The 18967-nt window shown below is 41.8% G+C and overlaps 1 protein-coding gene across 4 annotated transcripts in view; it reads right to left on the bottom strand.

Moving 5' to 3' along the window:
* TOP2B (DNA topoisomerase II beta) overlaps positions 1–14233 on the bottom strand; it is a 132446-nt gene extending 118213 nt beyond the window's left edge. For 3 of the 4 annotated variants that reach the window (XM_038392081.2, XM_043509015.1, XM_043509017.1), the window contains exon 1: positions 13795–13927. In XM_038392081.2, coding sequence (XP_038248009.1) covers positions 13795–13839 — 45 coding nt within the window. In that variant the 5' untranslated portion in view covers positions 13840–13927. Of the gene's footprint in view, positions 1–13794; positions 13928–14101 lie in introns of those variants that run through there. The other variant, XM_038392082.2, reaches the window with a different exon arrangement.
* Positions 14234–18967: the final 4734 nt, after the last annotated feature.

Here is an 18967-nt window from a genome sequence, read left to right as displayed (position 1 = left end):
AGATTCCTTTGGCACCAACTGGATCACAGAGCTCCTTTTCCTCTTGCCCACATACTTGAAGGTAGGGGACAGAGGACTCAGGCCACCTGGAAATTCAGGTTTAACTCTACCTCCGGCATGGCACTAGTGGCAGAGCAAGGGTCAACAGATACCTCTAAGGCCAAGAACACCCAGTGCACTAAGGTGCTGACAGTAACAGCAGAAGCAGACATGCAGTCAGCATAGGCTCATCAGTAGCATTCACCAACAATGCCTTTGTTGCATTACATGCCAATGTTACCATCATTGATCCTTTGCTGTGGTTCCAGAGGATGGTGCTGGTACCAGCAGAGTCCAAGTCTGCTTCCAGAGGAGGACCTTAGCCCTGAACAATTCCCAGACCTTTAGCCTCATCCAGGCCTGGTCTACATCATATAGAATTTTAGTGTCACAAAAAACTTTCCTTCTGGCAGCACAGGCATCTACACAATTATGAGTCCTAGCAACAATGCCCTCAGCTTTCACTGGCAAAATTTTATCAGTCCCGCAAGCAAATTAAGCCCTCTATCAAAATGCTGGTGTGGACATAGAAGTACCTATACAGACATAAGCAGTCCTCCAGCAACGAGCCCACAATGCAGCTGTTACTACAGCCGTGACCTCTATGGTCCAATTTTTTTAACTTGCTGCACAGGAGTCAGTGACCAGCATTCCTGTACAGGCATGGCTCCAGTTCACCCTTGTCCTGCTGCATGGACACCTCTCCTGGATTTCTCAGAACATGCAGGGAGAAACATGTGTGGGCACAAACTCCCACAATTTTCTGGGAGGAATGATGGCATCTCATAAATACAATACAAAAATATCCCACAGCTGGAGACTGACAGCTGGGGCCTTTGGCAGCCAGGGAGGGGTGAGAAGTTGTTGGGGATTGTAGTAAAAAGAACACCTCTACCCAGATATAACGCTATCCTCGGAAGCCAAAAAATCTTACCATGTTATAGGTGAAACCACGTTATATTGAACTTGCTTTGATCCACCGGAGCGCTGCTTTACCGCATTATATCCGAATTCGTGTTATATCGGGTCATGTTATATTGGGGTAAAGGTGTATATTTGGACTTTTACAAAAAGTAATCAGCAGTGAAATAGTTTATTCATACTGCCAATGAAATTGATCCAAACTCAAAATTTACAACAACTCATGGAAACGAATAGGGAAGTTCACACCTCTAAGAGCTATTGTTTCAGGCTATGTGCATGTTCAGGAAGACAACAACGCATCACTTCACACTCAGTTCAGGTTTTCAAGTTTTCCTCTAACTGTACAGGTTAGATTTTTTAAAAAAAATTAAAGCTTATATTCTACAGCACAATTCTGCAGGAAAAGTGAATTCTGCAACAAATTCCAAGACCTCAGAACTCAAGGCCATGCCTGAACCAGATACTCCTCCTTCTCACAGTTAAGTTTACAGATATTTTAACCTTTCTAAACACTGGTGTGGATATCATCATATCCATAGGCTACCATAAGAAGTTTTATAAATTCTGCATGGGAGTATGTACAGTTTGCCATGCTTGTACGTGGAAAACACATCAGTTATGGGCTCCTAAAAATATAAAACTAGGCTCATGCATCAGTTTTTAAATGGAGGTGAAAATTTTGAAAGCTTCAGGCTTACGAGAAAAAAAATGCACGTTTGAGTGTAAGTGAAACACACTGGTCCAGATTCTCATCTGGTGTGAAGTGGCATAGCTCCACTGAATTCACTGATTTACACCAGGTGAGGATCTGGATCACTTTAAAAAAAACAAAAAACACCCTAGAAATATATTTTATGCTGAGCTGTGCCTCAAAGGGAAGATCTCCTCCACCTAGAATCAGGACTCTTATGGTTTCTTTATGCTGCAACAGCAGCATCAAAACGCTGTTAGGAAGGAGATTCTCCCCATAAGCAAATTTTCAAATTATCCAAACAGATTCCATCCTTTACTCCCCTAATAAAAAAAAAGAGGAGGAGAATGGCAAAAGAGGGTCCATGCAAAATTTCTGGCTTTTCCAAATTTTACAGAAGTCCAAAAATCAGGCTTTTAATAGGAACAGCCTTACAATCCTAACTATGGAATTGCTGCTGGTAGTTTAGGATTGGTATAGTTTTATGCTTGCTGACTAGTGACTTTATAGTAGAGTACAATTGCTGAACATGCATTTATACTATAGTGTATTTTAATAGTTCTTTTGCAGAACAGCACTGTAAGGCTTATATGATATAGCCCTATAAAAGAATTCGGTATATGATTAATTACAATAGATTAAGATTCTAGGGGGCAAACAAACAACAGCAGTATATTTCACTTAACACTATGGACCAGATAACTAGAAATTAATGAGACAAGTGTTATTTTCATGTTTTTTCACATGGAACAGTTAGAAATTTAAAAGCAATCAGTCTCATACCTCTTCCTTTGAGAGAGCAAAACCATCCCCAGGATATTATATGCCTTAAAACTTTCATCTTAAGTGACTATGCTAATACAACTATTTTTTTTTTTAAATCAACAAAATATTTTAGAACTATTTAAAATTTGTCTTCATGTTACAGATTAAAATAGCACAACAATTTATTTTTAACTATTTGAATCTTGTTGCACAGCTAATGATATTTTGTTGAGATTTTACAGATAATGAATTTTTCACAAATCCAATAAATTTGATTAAGAACTCTGACCCCAATCCTGCAGAGAACTCCATGAAGAGGATCACAGGAGTTTCAAACAGATTCATAGCAACCTAGAAAAATAGAAGGATGAGAGAAAATCAAAGCCTTTCATATCAGGAAGAACCCTTAACCATGGGTATCTGAAATCCATGTCTGTTCTCTACATCCTCCTCTACCATCATTCCCACAGAAGTTAATGGGAAAGTCTTCTGGACATGGATCATTATGTGTACCACTGCTTTAAAAAGGGAGTCCCACCAGAACTTTAAACCTGCCTGTTGATTCAAGATGGAGCATCATGTTTCAGTAGGCAAGTATACAAATTTTTTTCCCAAAAGTAAATTACTATTGACAAATGATTACTCTGACAAAAATCTACTTTTCAAGAGAAATTTAAACAAAGTGCAATGCAATTTGTTTTATTTAACTTCCAACAAAGTTTCTGAATTCTACTTTTTAAAACTGTTCAGCATAAATACGTGCAATACTTTCATGCTCTGATTACCTCCTATTCTCTTGTCTGTTCGTGAAAACTCTCAGCTATCAAGAGGAGAAACCTACATTTTATTCTGACACTGAAAGTTTTGCAACATGTTAAAGGTTATAATTCAACGTTCTGGATGAGGACAGCCACAAGCTGACTGTTGCTGCCTAGTTCCCCTCACCCACATATCCGGGGTCATCTTTTCTTCCCTGCAAAGCCCAGAAGTCTTCCCTCATCACAGCTACCTTTTTGTTCTTCACGTGCCTACTCAAGCAAACTTGGAAATCTAACAGCCACCCTCCCATCCAACTTTGTTTGGAAATGGGTTTTGGTGAGCTCTTTCTCCCAAGGTGTAAGCTCGTCCATTCTTATGGCTACTTATTGACTGAAAATATCAGCTGATACTCTGAGTAATCACTAGCGCTAGTACTTATATGAACAAAAGCAGATGGACAATTCAATTGCAGTATGCAGAGACTATTTTTTAAATTAAAGAGATCTTCCTCCCTAGAAAGCCAACAATACCCGATGTTATTAGATAAGGGACAGTGAGGTGAGAAGATGAGACCTATTAATGTATAAAATCTTGAGGAAGATGGTCAACAGAAACAATGAAGTACTACTTCTGTTTAATAAAATCAGTTTTAAATGCAAAACATGTTTTGGTAAACACACTTCTTCTTACTTCATACATTAAAGATAGTGTTCTTTAACTAAAAAATTCTCAGATGCTGTTTTTATGCATTTAATTAAATTCCAGTTTCCATCCAAATGCAGCTTGATAAAATCATGAGTATTATGTCACTGTGGCTATAAGAAATGTATCATTTGCATTTTCTAATATGCTAGAAAATGTAAAAATTAAGAATTTCAATAAGTGTAGGTTAAACCATATAATTGCTTAAATGTACACACTGTGTATCCTCCTGGTTAGCAAGAAGTACAGAATTTAGCATAAAGGCTATATTTAGTTGCCAGTCAACATGTTTTAATGGTTACCAACTAATGAGAATCAAATTCTGTCTATGCAAATAACTAAAAAAGAAATGCAAAACGAGATTAAAATCAAGTATTTAGATCAATCCATCGTGGTACAAACAGAAAAATGAACACAAGGAAACAATGAAATCATACTGGTCACCAGAAGAGCAGTGGTCACAGCACAACAGCCACTTAACCATTGTCTTTTTTGTAGACACTGCAGAGAAGAATTTTTAGGAGGGGCTTGAAGGAGAACAAAATGGCTTGGAACAAGAGTGTTCTAGGCCAGGGGTTATCAACCAGGGGTATGTGTATCTTACATGTACGTAAGATCTTTCAGGGGGTACATCAACTTATCTAGATATTTGCCTACTTTTACAACAGGCTACATAAAAAACACAAGGAAAGTCAGTACAAACTAAAATTTCATACAGACAAAATGAGAAAGCAAGCAATTTTTTAGTAATAGTATGCTATGACATTTTGTATTTTTATGTCTGATTTTGTAAGCAAGTAGTTTTTAGGTGAGGTGAAACTTTGGGGGTATGCGAGACAAGTTAGACTCCTGACAGGGGTACAGTTGTCTGGAGAGGCTGAGAACCGCTGTTCTAGGCCTGGTCTCAGCTGCCAAGAAGGTGAAAACAGGCTTAATGCCCATGGGTCGAGGAAGAAACATGAAGATGCTGATCTTCAGTCCCCATCCTCACAGGCCCAGGATAGGAGGAATCTGGAGGATTCAGCAGGGGTCACCGTAGCTCCTCCTCCACTAGCTGGGCTCTTGAACACAAGAAGTGTTAGTGGAGGTCTGCCTACAAACCTGATAGTAAGAAAAGAAGCAACAGCATTACATAGGCCTGGTTCACATATTAAAAGGGGTTTGTTTGTGTGTGTGTCATATGGAATAAGCTTTTTAAAAAAGCATAATCTTAAATTATTCAGAAGTTAATGGTATTGGACATACATACTTAGAAAGTCCTACTTGCTTTTGATAATCAGAATTTTTTCAAGGTTGATTTAAAGGCTTCTCATCCATTGTATATATTACAGCAGCACCCAAAAGTCCCAATCAATCAGATCAGAACGCGCTTATTTCAGGCATTATACAAATGTGAAGCATGGTCCCTGCCCAATGAGTTTACAAAGCAAATAAAGAAGGCCAACGCAGAATGAATAATTAAGGCAGGCAATGGGTTTTTTACCCACAAAAGCTTATGCCCAAATAAATCTGTTAGTCTTTAAGGTGCCACCGGACTCCTCATTGTTTTTGTGGATACAGAGTAACACAGCTACCCCTCTGATATAAGGCAGGCAAGTGTCATGTACATTCTACAATTAGCCATATACAGGGCCCTACCAAATTCACAATCCATTTTGGTTAATTTCAGTCATAGGATTTTAAAATCATAAATTTCATGATTTCAGGTATTTAAATCTAAATTTTCACTGTGTTGTAATTGTAGTGGTCCTGACCCAAAAAGGAACTGTGGGGGTTTTGTGGTACTGCTACCCTTACTTCTGCGCTGCTGCTCGTGGATAGTGATAGCTGCGGGCCAGGAGTCCAGCTCTGAAGGCAGAGCCGCCACCAGCAGCAGCCCAAAAGTAAGAATGGCATAGTATGATATTGCCACTCTTACATCTGTGCTGCTGCCTGCAGACCTGGGCCCTGAGTCAGCAACCGCCACTGTCCAGCCACCCAGCTCTGAAGGCAGCAGCACAGAAGTAAGAGGGCATGGGATGCTATTGCCACCCTTCTGCGTTGCTGCTGACAGGATGCTTCCTTCAGAGCTAGGTGCCCAGCCAACAGCCCCGCTCTCCAGCTTCCCAGCTCTGAAGCCAGCACAGAAGTAAGAGTGGCAATACCGCCTAAAATAACCTTATGACCCCACTGCAGCTTCCTTTTGGGTCAGGACCCCCAATTTGAAAAACACTTGTCTCCCCATGAAAATTGTACAGTATAGTGTAAAAGAACACGAGACCAGATTTCATGGTGCGAGACCAGATTTCACAGTCCATGACATGTTTTTCATGGCTGTGAATTTGGTAAGGCCATATACAAAATGGAACAAAAAGGTTAAGAAAGACTAGTTAATATAGATTTCTCAAAGCAAGTTTCAGTGAATTATGGAGATTACTGGACATTGTTTCAAAGAGCTACTTGTCTTTCTCCTGCTATAGCAGAACAGCAGACTTGTTTAAACAATCAAAACTGAAAGCTATCCCTTCATTTTCAAAGTAATCAACCGAAAAGGGTCTGATTCAGTCTGTTTATTCCATTTACTTTTAAATGGACTGATTAAATGAGGGTAAGACAAGCTCCCTCTAATGGAGACTGTCAAGTCTAACTAAAGACAGTTCATGCTCCAATGTTTGATTCAAAATAACTGATCCCCACTCATTATACACGTGCCAACTTTCACACAAGAAATAAATCAAGTTTAAGCCTGTCCTTTAAAACTGCTGAGAGAAACATATGGCTTAAAATTCAGTTTTACTAAAACAATATTTGCTTTTTCACCTAGGCCCACACTGCTAATGCAACACTATGGGTTAATGCTATAATCTGTCATGTTCATCTGTCTATACTTCAAGAAATCCTCAGATACAGAGTCAGAACATTTTAGTATTCATCAATACGATTCATTTAACTAGAAAGAGCACTGATACTAGGCAAGTATTTCATTTTACACTAGCATTTCCCAAGATGTGGAGCATGCCTCTTTAGGGGGATGAGAAGGAACAGGGGAGGTAGGAAGAGACCAGAGTCATTTTCCAGAGTCTCAGCTTTAAGAAGCCTCAAGCTATTATGGTTATGAACAAACACTCAGGTAATATTTTCCAAGGTTAAATGATGCAGACAACCTTTAACAACAGCTCCAATAGAAATGACCTGGCCCATTTATTTTGATGGGTACTAACTCAGATGCTATGTTACTTCAAGTGTTACTTAACTATTTCACTGTCCCAAGGCATGCAAGATAGGACCAGTAGCAATGTGAACATCTACGCAATCTGAGTGACGTATCACTTTGGGTAGGCATAACAGAAAGCAAGGTTGAAGGTGAATGTGACTGGTTTCTTTTTCCTGAAGTGGGAGGGTGGGCCTCAGATTTCAAAAGCATGGGAAATTCTGCAGTAATCCAGAAGTGACCACCCTTAGTTTTAGACACTTGTTATAAATTGATACTTTGAGATTAATGCCTAATATCCTCCCTAAAATGCTAACTCTTTAACATGATCCTTTGAAGTCTGTTCCAAATCATGTACTAATTGTTTGCTTTACATAAAATCTAACAGTCATATCTGACACCACCTTTGAGGGAGGGCTTTTTGTGTGTCTGTCTCTCCTCCACCCCTTCCCCCTTACTGAAGTGCCATTTGAAAAATGGTTTGATTTGGAAATCAGACAGAGAATTAATCACAGACATTTTTTAAGAATGTAGAAGTCAAACAATATAACAAGAAGTTCAGTGTTACACAAGTGACATGCTTCAGACTAATTTTATCCATAAGGACTCCTAATTGAAGTAATGCCAAGCAACAAGCAGAACAAAAACATTGATTTTTGAGGGAAGTTTCATGATTGCTACCCTAATATTTGTTTATAAAAGTATAATCATCATCCTAGGCCATGAATCCCACCCTCAAAAAAAAAATATATATTTGCTTGTTTCCCTGCCAGTTAATAAAAATATATATTTATCAACTAATCCTGGTTATTCAAACATATTGAAATAAAGCCAAGAAATTATCTTGGAAAATGTTAATATTGTCACCGCACCAAAAAGGTAGCTTAATACATGGGATGATCAGATTCTAGTCAAAAGTATGAGACTTATCACAGAACCCATAGAAATGTAGAGCTGGAAGGAACCTCAAGAAGTCATCAAGTCCACTGTGGCAGAACCAAGCAAACCTAGATCATCCCTGATGGGTGTTTGTCCAACGAGTTTTTAAAAGCTTCCATGACCTCCCATGGAACTTAGGCTTTTATTTTACTAGATCTTAGATGGCCAGAGTGAAAAAGTCCACTTAAGTCCACTTTGGCATCGGCCATTACTACATGCCTTATCACAGGATGTTCTCACACTTTGTGTGGAACGCACTTTCACAGACTCATGGACTTCCTGCCTTTCCTTTTGCAATTGTGGAGAACTCTTTCCCAAATTTCATTCACTATCACAAAATATCTATGGCAACTACAGCTGTAAAGTATCTAATACCCACTGCCAACAAGACAACAATCGAAAGCTCTCTTTTAATCCTGTTGTGTATTATAATATTTTGGAGATTTAGTATGTCTGAAACATATCTGATTGACAAGTCCTATTTCTGCAGAAAACAAGTACAAGATACATTACCAGTTCCTTCACAATTAAATGCAATGGGCCTCTCTAATTAGTGACCATTTCTAGGGGTGAGAAGGTTGTTCAGTATTCCTTTTTTTCCCCAATCACTGGGATTTTAGCTGGAGATTACCAATAAGATTGGAATGAATACCAGCTCTGGTGGTGGCTTGATGTACGCAGCTCTCCACTATAAACTTAGAGTGAGGACTTGTCTACATGCAAATCTAATTTAAAGTGTAAATTTAAACAGATTTATTTAAACTGGTGCTAAACTTGGGGTCATACATTTTGGTTTAATACCCAGGCTTTTTCCCGTTTATGTTAAATCGACTAGGACAAGATTTAACTAAACAGAAATAAGCCAAACTGAAATAAGTGTCACCAAAACAATTTAGTCCAATGCAAGGCCTAAGACCAAACTAATTTCAACCTACCAAACCACCATAAAATGATAACTTCTTAGGGCTGGTCTCCATCGTGGGGAGATCGATGCAGCTGCAATCGACTTAGAGGATCTAGTGAAGACCTGCTACATCGATGGCAGAGCGCTCTCCGGTCAACCCCGGCACTCCAGCTCTCCAAGAAAAGTAACGGAAGTCGACCGGAGAGTGTCTCCTGTCGACTCAGCGCAATAAAGACACTGGGGTATGTCAACTCTAGCTACACTATTCACGTAGCTAAACTAGTGTAACTTAGGTCAACTAACCCCAGTTGGAAGGGCAAACAAATAAAACCGTAAGCTGTAGAGTGATCTGAAGAGGATAAAGCAGTGTGAGTTTCAAGTAGATAGGGAAGATTAGGTACTAAAATACAAACCCTTTAATCAGAGAAGGACAACTATATCAATTGTGCATGAGGAAATGAGGACAAGCTTATAACTAACCTGCTGATTAAAATGTATTCTCTTATACACCTTTTTCAGGTACCTACCCACTACAGTTGCCACTAGAAAGGTGTGGTTTTCAGAGATGAGCTCTCTATTTTCAATGTTTTGAAGCACAAAAACAGGGAGGACTACAGCCTTAAATTGTTCACTGAATTCAGTTAAAACTTCCTGTTATATCCTTATCCTGACATAAGAGGAACAAAGATTCATACATTTTTAAATGTAGTATTTAAAACAGGAGAAAAAACAAAGGGTACCGAAGGCGCTAGTGCCTTCCCCTCTTAGATTTAAAAAGATTTTTTTTAAAGTAAAAATTGAAAAAAAGAAATTGTTCTGTTGCAAAACGAATTGTCAAGTTCACTGTCTACATGAGCTATAGGATTGTTTCTGGGACTCACATCCCCACACACTGTACCACCACCTACTCCAGTCTCCAGGTCTTTCTCTAAACTACTAAAAACCTGACATTTAAGAAACAGATTGGACAAAGTACAAGAAAAAGTTATGATCTAATAAGTGTCTCCCATACCTAAGCCATGATTTTGTATTTTTTTTTTAAACTGGCATAGCAAACAACTTCTGCTTGCTACACTAGTTTTCAATATAAAAAAATGTAACCAAGTAATTGTCTTCTCACATAAATTATTTCTCTAACATAAAATGGAGAGAAAAATAGCTTTGTAAGGTGCACTCAACCACCAGAATATGCATGCAAGATCTATTCGTCTCCATACCACAACTACTTTTCTCCTCTTATTAAAACTGGAAGGTGGAAAGTGGGATACCCGACTGTGGTTGAGGGAGTAAGGGAAGGGAGCACTGTAACAAGTGTCTCATAGACTGTAAAGTCAGAAGGGACCATCAAGATTATCTAGTCTGTTCTCCTGCACATCACAGGACACAGAATCTCACAAACTCACTCCTGAAATAGGCCCATAATCTCTGCTCAGCTACTGAAGTCTTCAAATCTTGATCTAAAGACTTCAAGAATTACTCTATTAAAAATCAAAAAAGTGACCTGTTCCCCACACTGAAGAGGAAGGTGAAAAACCCTCAGGGGGTCTGCCAATCTGACCTGCGGGAAAATTCCCACCAATCCCAAATCGGACAACCAGTTAGACCCTGACACGTGGGCGAGACCCAACAGACAGACACCTCAAACAATTCTCTGTAATAACTCAGAACCCTCTCTAGTTCTAATCACTAGCCATTGGAGAAATCTGATAAACGGAAACATGGATGGACCATATACCATTGTAGGCAACCTCATCACACTTTCTCCTCCATCAATTTGTCCAGCTCAGTCTTGAAATAAGTTAAGTGTTTTGCCCCCACTATTCCCCTAGGAAGGCTGTTGAAGAACTTCACTCTGACGGTTAGAAACCTGTGTCTAATTTCAAGCCTAAACTTGTTGATAGCCTGTTTATATCCATTTGTTCTTGTGCCAACTCCTCTCCCTCCCCGATGTTTATCCCTTTGATACATTTAGAGAGAGTAATCACATCTCTCTTCAGCCTTCGTTTTGTTAGGCTGAACAACCCAAGCTACTTAATTCTTCTCTCACAAGTAAGGTTCTTCAGTCCTCTGATCATTCTAGTAGCCCTTCTCTACACCTTTTCCAGTTTGAATTCATTTAATCCTTTCTTAAACATGGGAAAATCAGAACTGCACACAGTATTCCAGATGAGGTCTCATCAGTGCCTTGTACCATGGTAGCAACACTTCCCTCTCTCAACTAACGTATTTTAAGACTGAATTAGCCTTTGTCATTGCCGCATTATACTGGCAGCTCATAGTCATCTTGTGATTGACCAATACACCCAGGTCCTCCTCCTCTGTCATTTCCAACTGGTAAATCTCCAGTTATAGAAAAAACTCTTGTTGTTAGTCCCCAACAGCATGAACTCGCACTTTGCAATACTAAATGTCATCCCATTTCCATTACTCCAGTCTTCATGGACATCCAAATCTTCATGTATAATATTCCAATTCTCCTCCGTATTGACGGATTCTTGAGAAACTCCACTAGTAACCTACCTCCAGCTGACAGTTTACCTTTCAATATGACCCACTGTAGACTCTCCTTTAACCAGTTCCTTACCTTTCAATTCTTGTATTAATCTCCATCCTCTCCAATTTAACTAATAACCTCCCAGGTAGAACTGTATCAAATGCTTTACTTAAATCCAGGTAGGCTACATCTACTACATTTCCTTTGTCTCGAAAATTGGTTATTCTCTCATAGAAAGAGATTAGGTTGGTATGGCACAATTTATCTTTTGTAAAAACCATGTTGTATTTTATCTGAATTACGATTTACCTCTCTGTTTTTGATTACTCTCTTCCAAGATTTGTTCTAAGGTCTTGCAAACAACCAAGGACAAACTAACAGGTCTGTAGCTTCCCAGGTCACTTTTTCCCCCCCCCTTTCTTAAATAGAGGCACTATATTTACAATTGTCTGGTCATAGGGTATGACCTCCAAGTTTATGAACTCTTAAAAAATCCTTATTAGGCTTCCAATTTCATGTGGCAGTTCCTTTAATATTCTTGGATGGAGGTTATCCAAACTCCCTATTGAAAGGGAATATTATTACACTGACAATCCCTAGTCAATGTAATAAGTGTAATAAATGTGTAATAAACAGAGCGTGCCTGTTCGATGAAGATGCTGCTACTTTACTACCCATTCAACTATGCTGCCTTTTCTTGTTAGCTATATTAAGGAAACGACCCTACTGTGAACTCTATGCTTAGAAAGACAAATGCAAGTGAATTACTGATCCTCTGTGGGAACTGGGTCCCTTTAGGTCTTCTCTCCTCTGTCCTGGGATCTTTCCAGAACCAGAGAGACCTACTGTTAACAGGCCAGGAAGGCATTTCTCTCCATCCTCCCTGGATATGAATCAACAGTGTGCCCTTGTTGCCAAGAAGGCTAACAGCATTTTGGGCTGTACAAGTAGGGGCACTGCCAGCAGATCGAAGGACGTGATTGTTCCCCTCTATTTGACATTGGTGAGGCCTCATCTAGAGTACTGTGTCCAGTTTTGGGCCCCACACTACAAGAAGGATGTGGAAAAATTGGAAAGAGTCCAGCGGAGGGCAACAAAAATGATTAGTGGACTGGACCACATGACTTATGAGGAGAGCCTGAGGGAACTGAGATTGTTTAGTCTGCAGAAGAGAAGAAAGCAGCTATGAAATCCCCCCCCCCCACACACACACACATACTCAACTACCTGAAAGGGGTTTCCAAAGAGGATGGATCTAGACCATTCTCAGTGGTAGCAGATGACAGAACAAGGAGTAATGGTCTCAAGTTGCAGTGCGGGAGGTTTAGGTTGGATATTAGGAAAAACTTTTTCACTAGGAGCGTGGTGAAGCACTGGAATGCGCTACCTAGGGGGGTGGTGGAATGTCCTTCCTCAGAAGTTTTTAAGGTCAGGCTTGACAAAGGCCTGGCTAGGATGATTTAGTTGGGGATTGGTCCTGCTTTGAGCAGGGGGTTGGACTAGATGACCTCCTGAGGTCCCTTCCAACCCTGATATTCTATGATTCTATTCCTCACACTGCCAAAAGCTTTTAAACTTCTCAAAAGCATTCACCAGTTCCAGAGTCACGTAATATCACCACAATGCCAAATTTAGTTCTGCCTGATCATCTTAAAAAGAGAGACCAAGAACTGGAAGGAAAACTTTCAGAAGGTTGTAAAGTTTAATTTCTGGGTTACATTGTGAAGCATGTAACATCCCAGCTGAACAGTCTCCTCTCCCCTTACTCCTAGGTTATGAGATATGAATACCCCAAAGACTATAGTTAAACTGAATCTGTCATGAAGCTTAACTTGAAACATTTTAGACAGTTGAGAATGGAGGCTGTCAGTTTGGGACTGAAGTTCACCTGCATAACACTTTTGTAGCCCTGAAAACAATTTCATTCTAATTGAAATCTAGCAGCACAAAACCTTAAGGACCATAAAGAGGGTGATGGATGCCCCCTCACTCTGGAGAAAGGTATCTGTAGACATACTCTATCCCTGGCTTTCCAACACCCTCCCGGGCACCAATTTACTAATCAAACAACCTGCCCTCAATTCTGGATGAAACACAGCAGCTTCCCTCCCACAAACTCCCCCCATAAACACCCCTAACCCTACCAATGCCACCATCTACCTACAGTGCCAAACTCAGCACCAAGCCCTCTATCACTGTAACCTTTCCCCTACATTCTCAGCTTCCATCGGAGAACTAGCTACACTGCTGGAACCTGTCCACACATGGGAGATATTAAGCAACCGCCACATACATAATTCAATGTGCAAACAAGACCTTCATCCATAAATTCGCAACCTCCCCTCTGGGCCAAGGCTCATAAGGGAACAGTGGAGAAAACAACTTACCACCCAGGTTAGTCCCCCGCTGCCACCGCCTCCGGATTTAGCCATTTTCTCCCCGTTGCCTCAATATAAATAAGGAAGAGCTAAAAGGACCGGGGCCGAGACTCGACTTCACCCCTGACCTCAAATAACACACACACACACACAGAGCTAGGTCGTGTTCTTCCCCCCTCTGCACGCGACACACACACACACACACACACACACACACAGAGCTGGCTCGGGCTCTTCCCCCCCTTGCGCGCGCACACACACACACACACACACACACACAGAGCTGGCTCAAGCTCCCCCTTGCACGCACACCCACCGCCTTGGCACCGGGCTCCCACTCCCCTCGGTCCCGGCCCGGCGTCTATGTCATGCTGAGGAGCGCAGCCGAGTATTACAGAGTCGCCGAATGCCGCCCCGGCGCGCCGAGCCCGCACAAGGAGCTCGTCCGCCGGCCGCTCTCAAACTCGAGGCTGGGCGGCGGCGCAGGCAGGCCCGGCCTGCGGGTCTCGCTCACACCCAGGCGGCGGGCGGGGGCGGTTGGTCCCTCGGCGGTGCCGCGGCGGCTCCCGTGCCCGCGGCGGCCCCGAGGAACACGGCAAAAACGGGATTAAAGGTCCGTCTCCAGCCCAACCCCCGCGCCGAGCCGTCGCTTCCCCGCCCCCCGCCGCCGCCGCCGCGTCGAGGCCCAGCTCTCAGACAATAACTGCGCTGCCCCCGTCCGGCATAACCGCCGCGGCCGCCGCCGAACACCGCCGGCCCGGCCCCCAGCCAGCCCGCCAATCACAGGCCAGGGGCAGGCACACCGCGCCCACAGAGAGCCAATCAGAAAAAAGAACAAAGCGCCACGGTAGGCCTAGTGTACGTCACTGCGGGTGGCAACAAGGGAGAAGAATCCCGCCAAGCCGGGGCGCTCTAACGGGGAGCGGGCGCCGCCGTCGTGGGGACGGTCCGTGGTGCTGATGCAAGGATGATGCGGGGCGGGGGATGGGGAGCCAGTGAGAAACACCAACAATATTTCTGCATTTCATGAAGTAATTAAGGCCTTACATAAGGTGTCTTAAGTCAGAGCAAAAATGGCAGTTAAGGTGTATGTATGCCACTGGCCTCTACGGGCCGTCTCATGTGTGTTGATAGGAGGCTAGAGCAGGGGTGGCCAAACTTACTGACCCTCTGAGCGGCATATGATAATCTCAGAAGTTTGAGAGCCGAAGTGCACCTGCCAGGGCTCAGGGCTTCTGCCCCACGGGAGGCACCTGCCAGGGCTCAGGGCTTCTGCCCCACGGGAGGCACCTGCCAGGGCTCAGGGCATCAGCCCCGAAACCCAGCAGGCACACGAGCCACAGTTTGGCCACCCCCAGTTAGAGAGACAAGGTCAGTGAGGTAATATCTTTTATTGGACCAACTTCCGTTGATGAGAGAGACAAGCTTTTGAGCCACACAGAGCTCCTCTTCAGGTCTGGGAAAGGTACTGAGCATCACAGTTAAATGCAAAATGGAACTGATTGTTTAATATAAGTTGTTAGCACGTATTCTAAAGGGATCATTCAAGGTAGAGAGGCCTGTTAACACCGCTGTAGTCAAAGGACAATAAGAGGGGGTTAATGGATTACAAATTGCGATAATAAACCATAAATCCAGTGAATTTATCGCTAAGGTGCCACAAGTCCTCCTTTTCTTTTTGCGGATACAGACTAACATGGCTGCTATTCTGAAACCTGTCATAAATCCAGTGTCTATATTCAGTCCATGATTTTTAGTGTTTAGCAGAGTTATGAATTTAAGCTCCCAGGCTTGTCTTTTGAAAGTGTTGTGCAGGTTTCCTTTGAGGATGAGGACTGATCCTCAGACTGGGTGAACACTTTGCACAAAGCAATCACTCTCATTGTTTTTATCTTTTATCATTTTTCTGTGTGGGCTCATTCAAGAACGTCGTGATTGTCTGGATTCACCCACATCGTAATTATTGGGGCATTAAGTACACTAGATGAGGTATACCATGCCAGAACAACAGATGCAAAACCTGCAGACATTTTTCCACTGCTCCAATGATCAGCACCCTCACAACACACCATTCACGATCCAGGGATCCTACACGTGCCTTTTAAAACATGGTATACTTGATAAATTTTTAGCCAGAGATTTGTTGCTATGTTAAAGGATGACATAATAAGACACCTTTTTATAGTGTCTTAATTTCAGGTATTTGTCACATTTGAAAAATTTTGATTTATGATGTAACAGACCAACCTTTTTCTAAGCCTAGATAGCTGGTGTATAATGTTTAAAATTCAGTTATTTTAGATTTGAGCATGAAAAATGTACAATAAGATATTATCTTATTCTGCCAAGCAAATTCAGAGGTTTAAACTTAAAAAATATTATGGTTACAGGCCTTAGACAAACTTGAAGAAATAAGGCCAGCTCTACACTACAAACTACATCAGTATAACTATGTCACCGAGGGGTGTGAAAAATCCACACCCCTGAGCACCGCAATTATACCAACCTAGCCCTCACTCTAGATAGCACTATGGCAACATTTAGGAACATTGAGGAATTCCACCATGATTTCAACAATTTCCATCCCACCATCAACCTCAGCCTGGACCAGTCCACACAAGAGATCCACTTCCTGGACACTACGGTGCTAATAAGCGATGGTCACATAAACACCACCCTATATCGGAAACCTACTGACCGCTATTCCTACCTACATGCCTCTAGCTTTCATCCAGATCACACCACTCGATCCATTGTCTACAGCCAAGCGCTACGATATAACCGCATTTGCTCCAACCCCTCAGACAGAGACAAACACCTACAAGATCTCTATCATGCATTCCTGCAACTACAATACCCACCTGCTGAAGTGAAGAAACAGATTGACAGAGCCAGAAGTCACCTACTACAGGACAGGCCCAACAAAGAAAACAACAGAACGCCACTAGCCATCACCTTCAGCCCCCAACTAAAACCTCTCCAACGCATCATCAAGGATCTACAACCTATCCTGAAGGACGACCCATCACTCTCACAGATCTTGGGAGACAGACCAGTCCTTGCTTACAGACAGCCCCCCAATCTGAAGCAAATACTCACCAGCAACCACACAACAGAACCACTAACCCAGGAACCTATCCTTGCAACAAAGCCCGTTGCCAACTCTGTCCACATATCTATTCAGGGGATACCATCATAGGGCCTAATCACATCAGCCACACTATCAGAGGCTCGTTCACCTGCACATCTACCAATGTGATATATGCCATCATGTGCCAGCAATGCCCCTCTGCCATGTACATTGGCCAAACTGGACAGTCTCTACGTAAAAGAATGAATGGACACAAATCAGACGTCAAGAATTATAACATTCAAAAACCAGTTGGAGAACACTTCAATCTCTCTGGTCACTCGATCACAGACCTAAGAGTGGCTATCCTTCAACAAAAAAGCTTCAAAAACAGACTCCAACGAGAGACTGCTGAATTGGAATTAATTTGCAAACTGGATACAATTAACTTAGGCTTGAATAGAGACTGGGAATGGATGAGTCATTACACAAGTAAAACTATTTCCCCATGAAGAAAAGGAGTACTGGTGGCACCTTAGAGACTAACAAATTTATTAGAGCATAAGCTTTCGTGAGCTACAGCTCACTTCATCGTATTTCTCCCTTCCACCCCACCCCACACTGTTCTCTGATATTCTTGTTAATTGCTGGAATTAGCCTACCTTGCTTGTCACCATGAAAGGTTTTCCTCCTTTCCCCCCCCCTGCTGCTGGTGATGGCTTATCTTAAGTGATCATTCTCCTTACAGTGTGTATGATAAACCCATTGTTTCATGTTCTCTGTGTGTGTGTGTATATAAATCTCTCCTCTTTTTTCCACCAAATGCATCCGATGAAGTGAGCTGTAGCTCACGAAAGCTTATGCTCTAATAAATTTGTTAGTCTCTAAGGTGCCACAAGTACTCCTTTCCTATGGCAACAGGAGGGCTTCTCCTGTTGACATAGCTACCACCTCCCGCAGAAGTAGATTAACTATGCTAATGGGAGAAGCTCTCCTGTCAGCCTTGTAGCATCTTCACTGAAATGCTACAGTGGCACAGCTGCAGCTTTTAAAACTGAAGGTCTTCCTAATTGTTTGCATAGCATATAACTTCTAAATTAGTAACTATTTCTTTTAGCTTTTTATAAGAGAAGCAGAGACCTGACTACAACCATATCCAGCCCTTTCCCCTTGAGTTATTAACACAAAAGGTGGGAATGATAGTAGAATGGCATCAGAGTTAGTAGACAAATTAGTATGTAAAGAGAATAAGTAGTTTAAACTGAATAGTAGTAACCTTTTCCTTAATTCATTTCCTAGTAAGTAAAGGAATTAAAAATTGAGCAGCTGCTTGTGAAAAATCAATAGTAATGTTCAATTATCCCTCAGGGAAGCATTAGAAGAATTTATATTAAATTTTGCTAAATAAGCAATGATTACATCTGCCAATTTCTGAAGAGACTATGAGCATAATATCTAAAAGTGCTACAGCAGGATTATATGAAATAGTGGGTCTGTCCAAAGATCACAGTAAATTAGGTCTGGTCTATACCTAAAAATTAGATCCACCTGCCTATGTCACGCAGGGCTATGAAAAATGTTGTCCCCTGTACAATGTAGTTAGGTCAATGTAAACTCCACTGTAGATGCAGCTAGGTTGACAGACAAATTCTTCCATTAGCCTACCTACCGCCTCTCCAAAAGGTGGACTACTTACATGGAAGAAAAAAAACTTTTCCATTGATGCAGGAAGCAGCCACAGTACAGCAGCACAGCTGCAGCAACGTAGCTATGCTGCTATAGTTGCTGTAGTGTAGACATACACTTATTTATTATTACTTTTATCTGCAGCCTTATACCTCTGAGTATGCTTCTAGGCTTTCTTCTGCTGTTTCTTCGGGCAAGGCTCTTGAGAAGTGTGTCTTGCTGAGCAACCTAATTTTTTTTTTAATTTTTTAATTTTCCTGATCTCCTTCTGAATGGGGTTCCAGAATCTTGGACCTGCTGTTAAGACTCTTTCCAGCTCCTTATAGTGTATACCTCAACTCTGTTAGTTGTAGAAAGCCATACACAGGAGGTCTTGAGAGGTCCAGAGATGGTCACTGAAACAGCATGGGCCTATTAAGGCTTTTG

This window comes from Dermochelys coriacea, chromosome 2 (genome assembly GCF_009764565.3).
Source record: "Dermochelys coriacea isolate rDerCor1 chromosome 2, rDerCor1.pri.v4, whole genome shotgun sequence".
Lineage (NCBI taxonomy): Eukaryota > Metazoa > Chordata > Testudines > Dermochelyidae > Dermochelys > Dermochelys coriacea.
The sequence above is the reverse complement of the archived record's forward strand: the minus strand, read 5'-3'. Positions and strand labels throughout refer to the sequence as shown.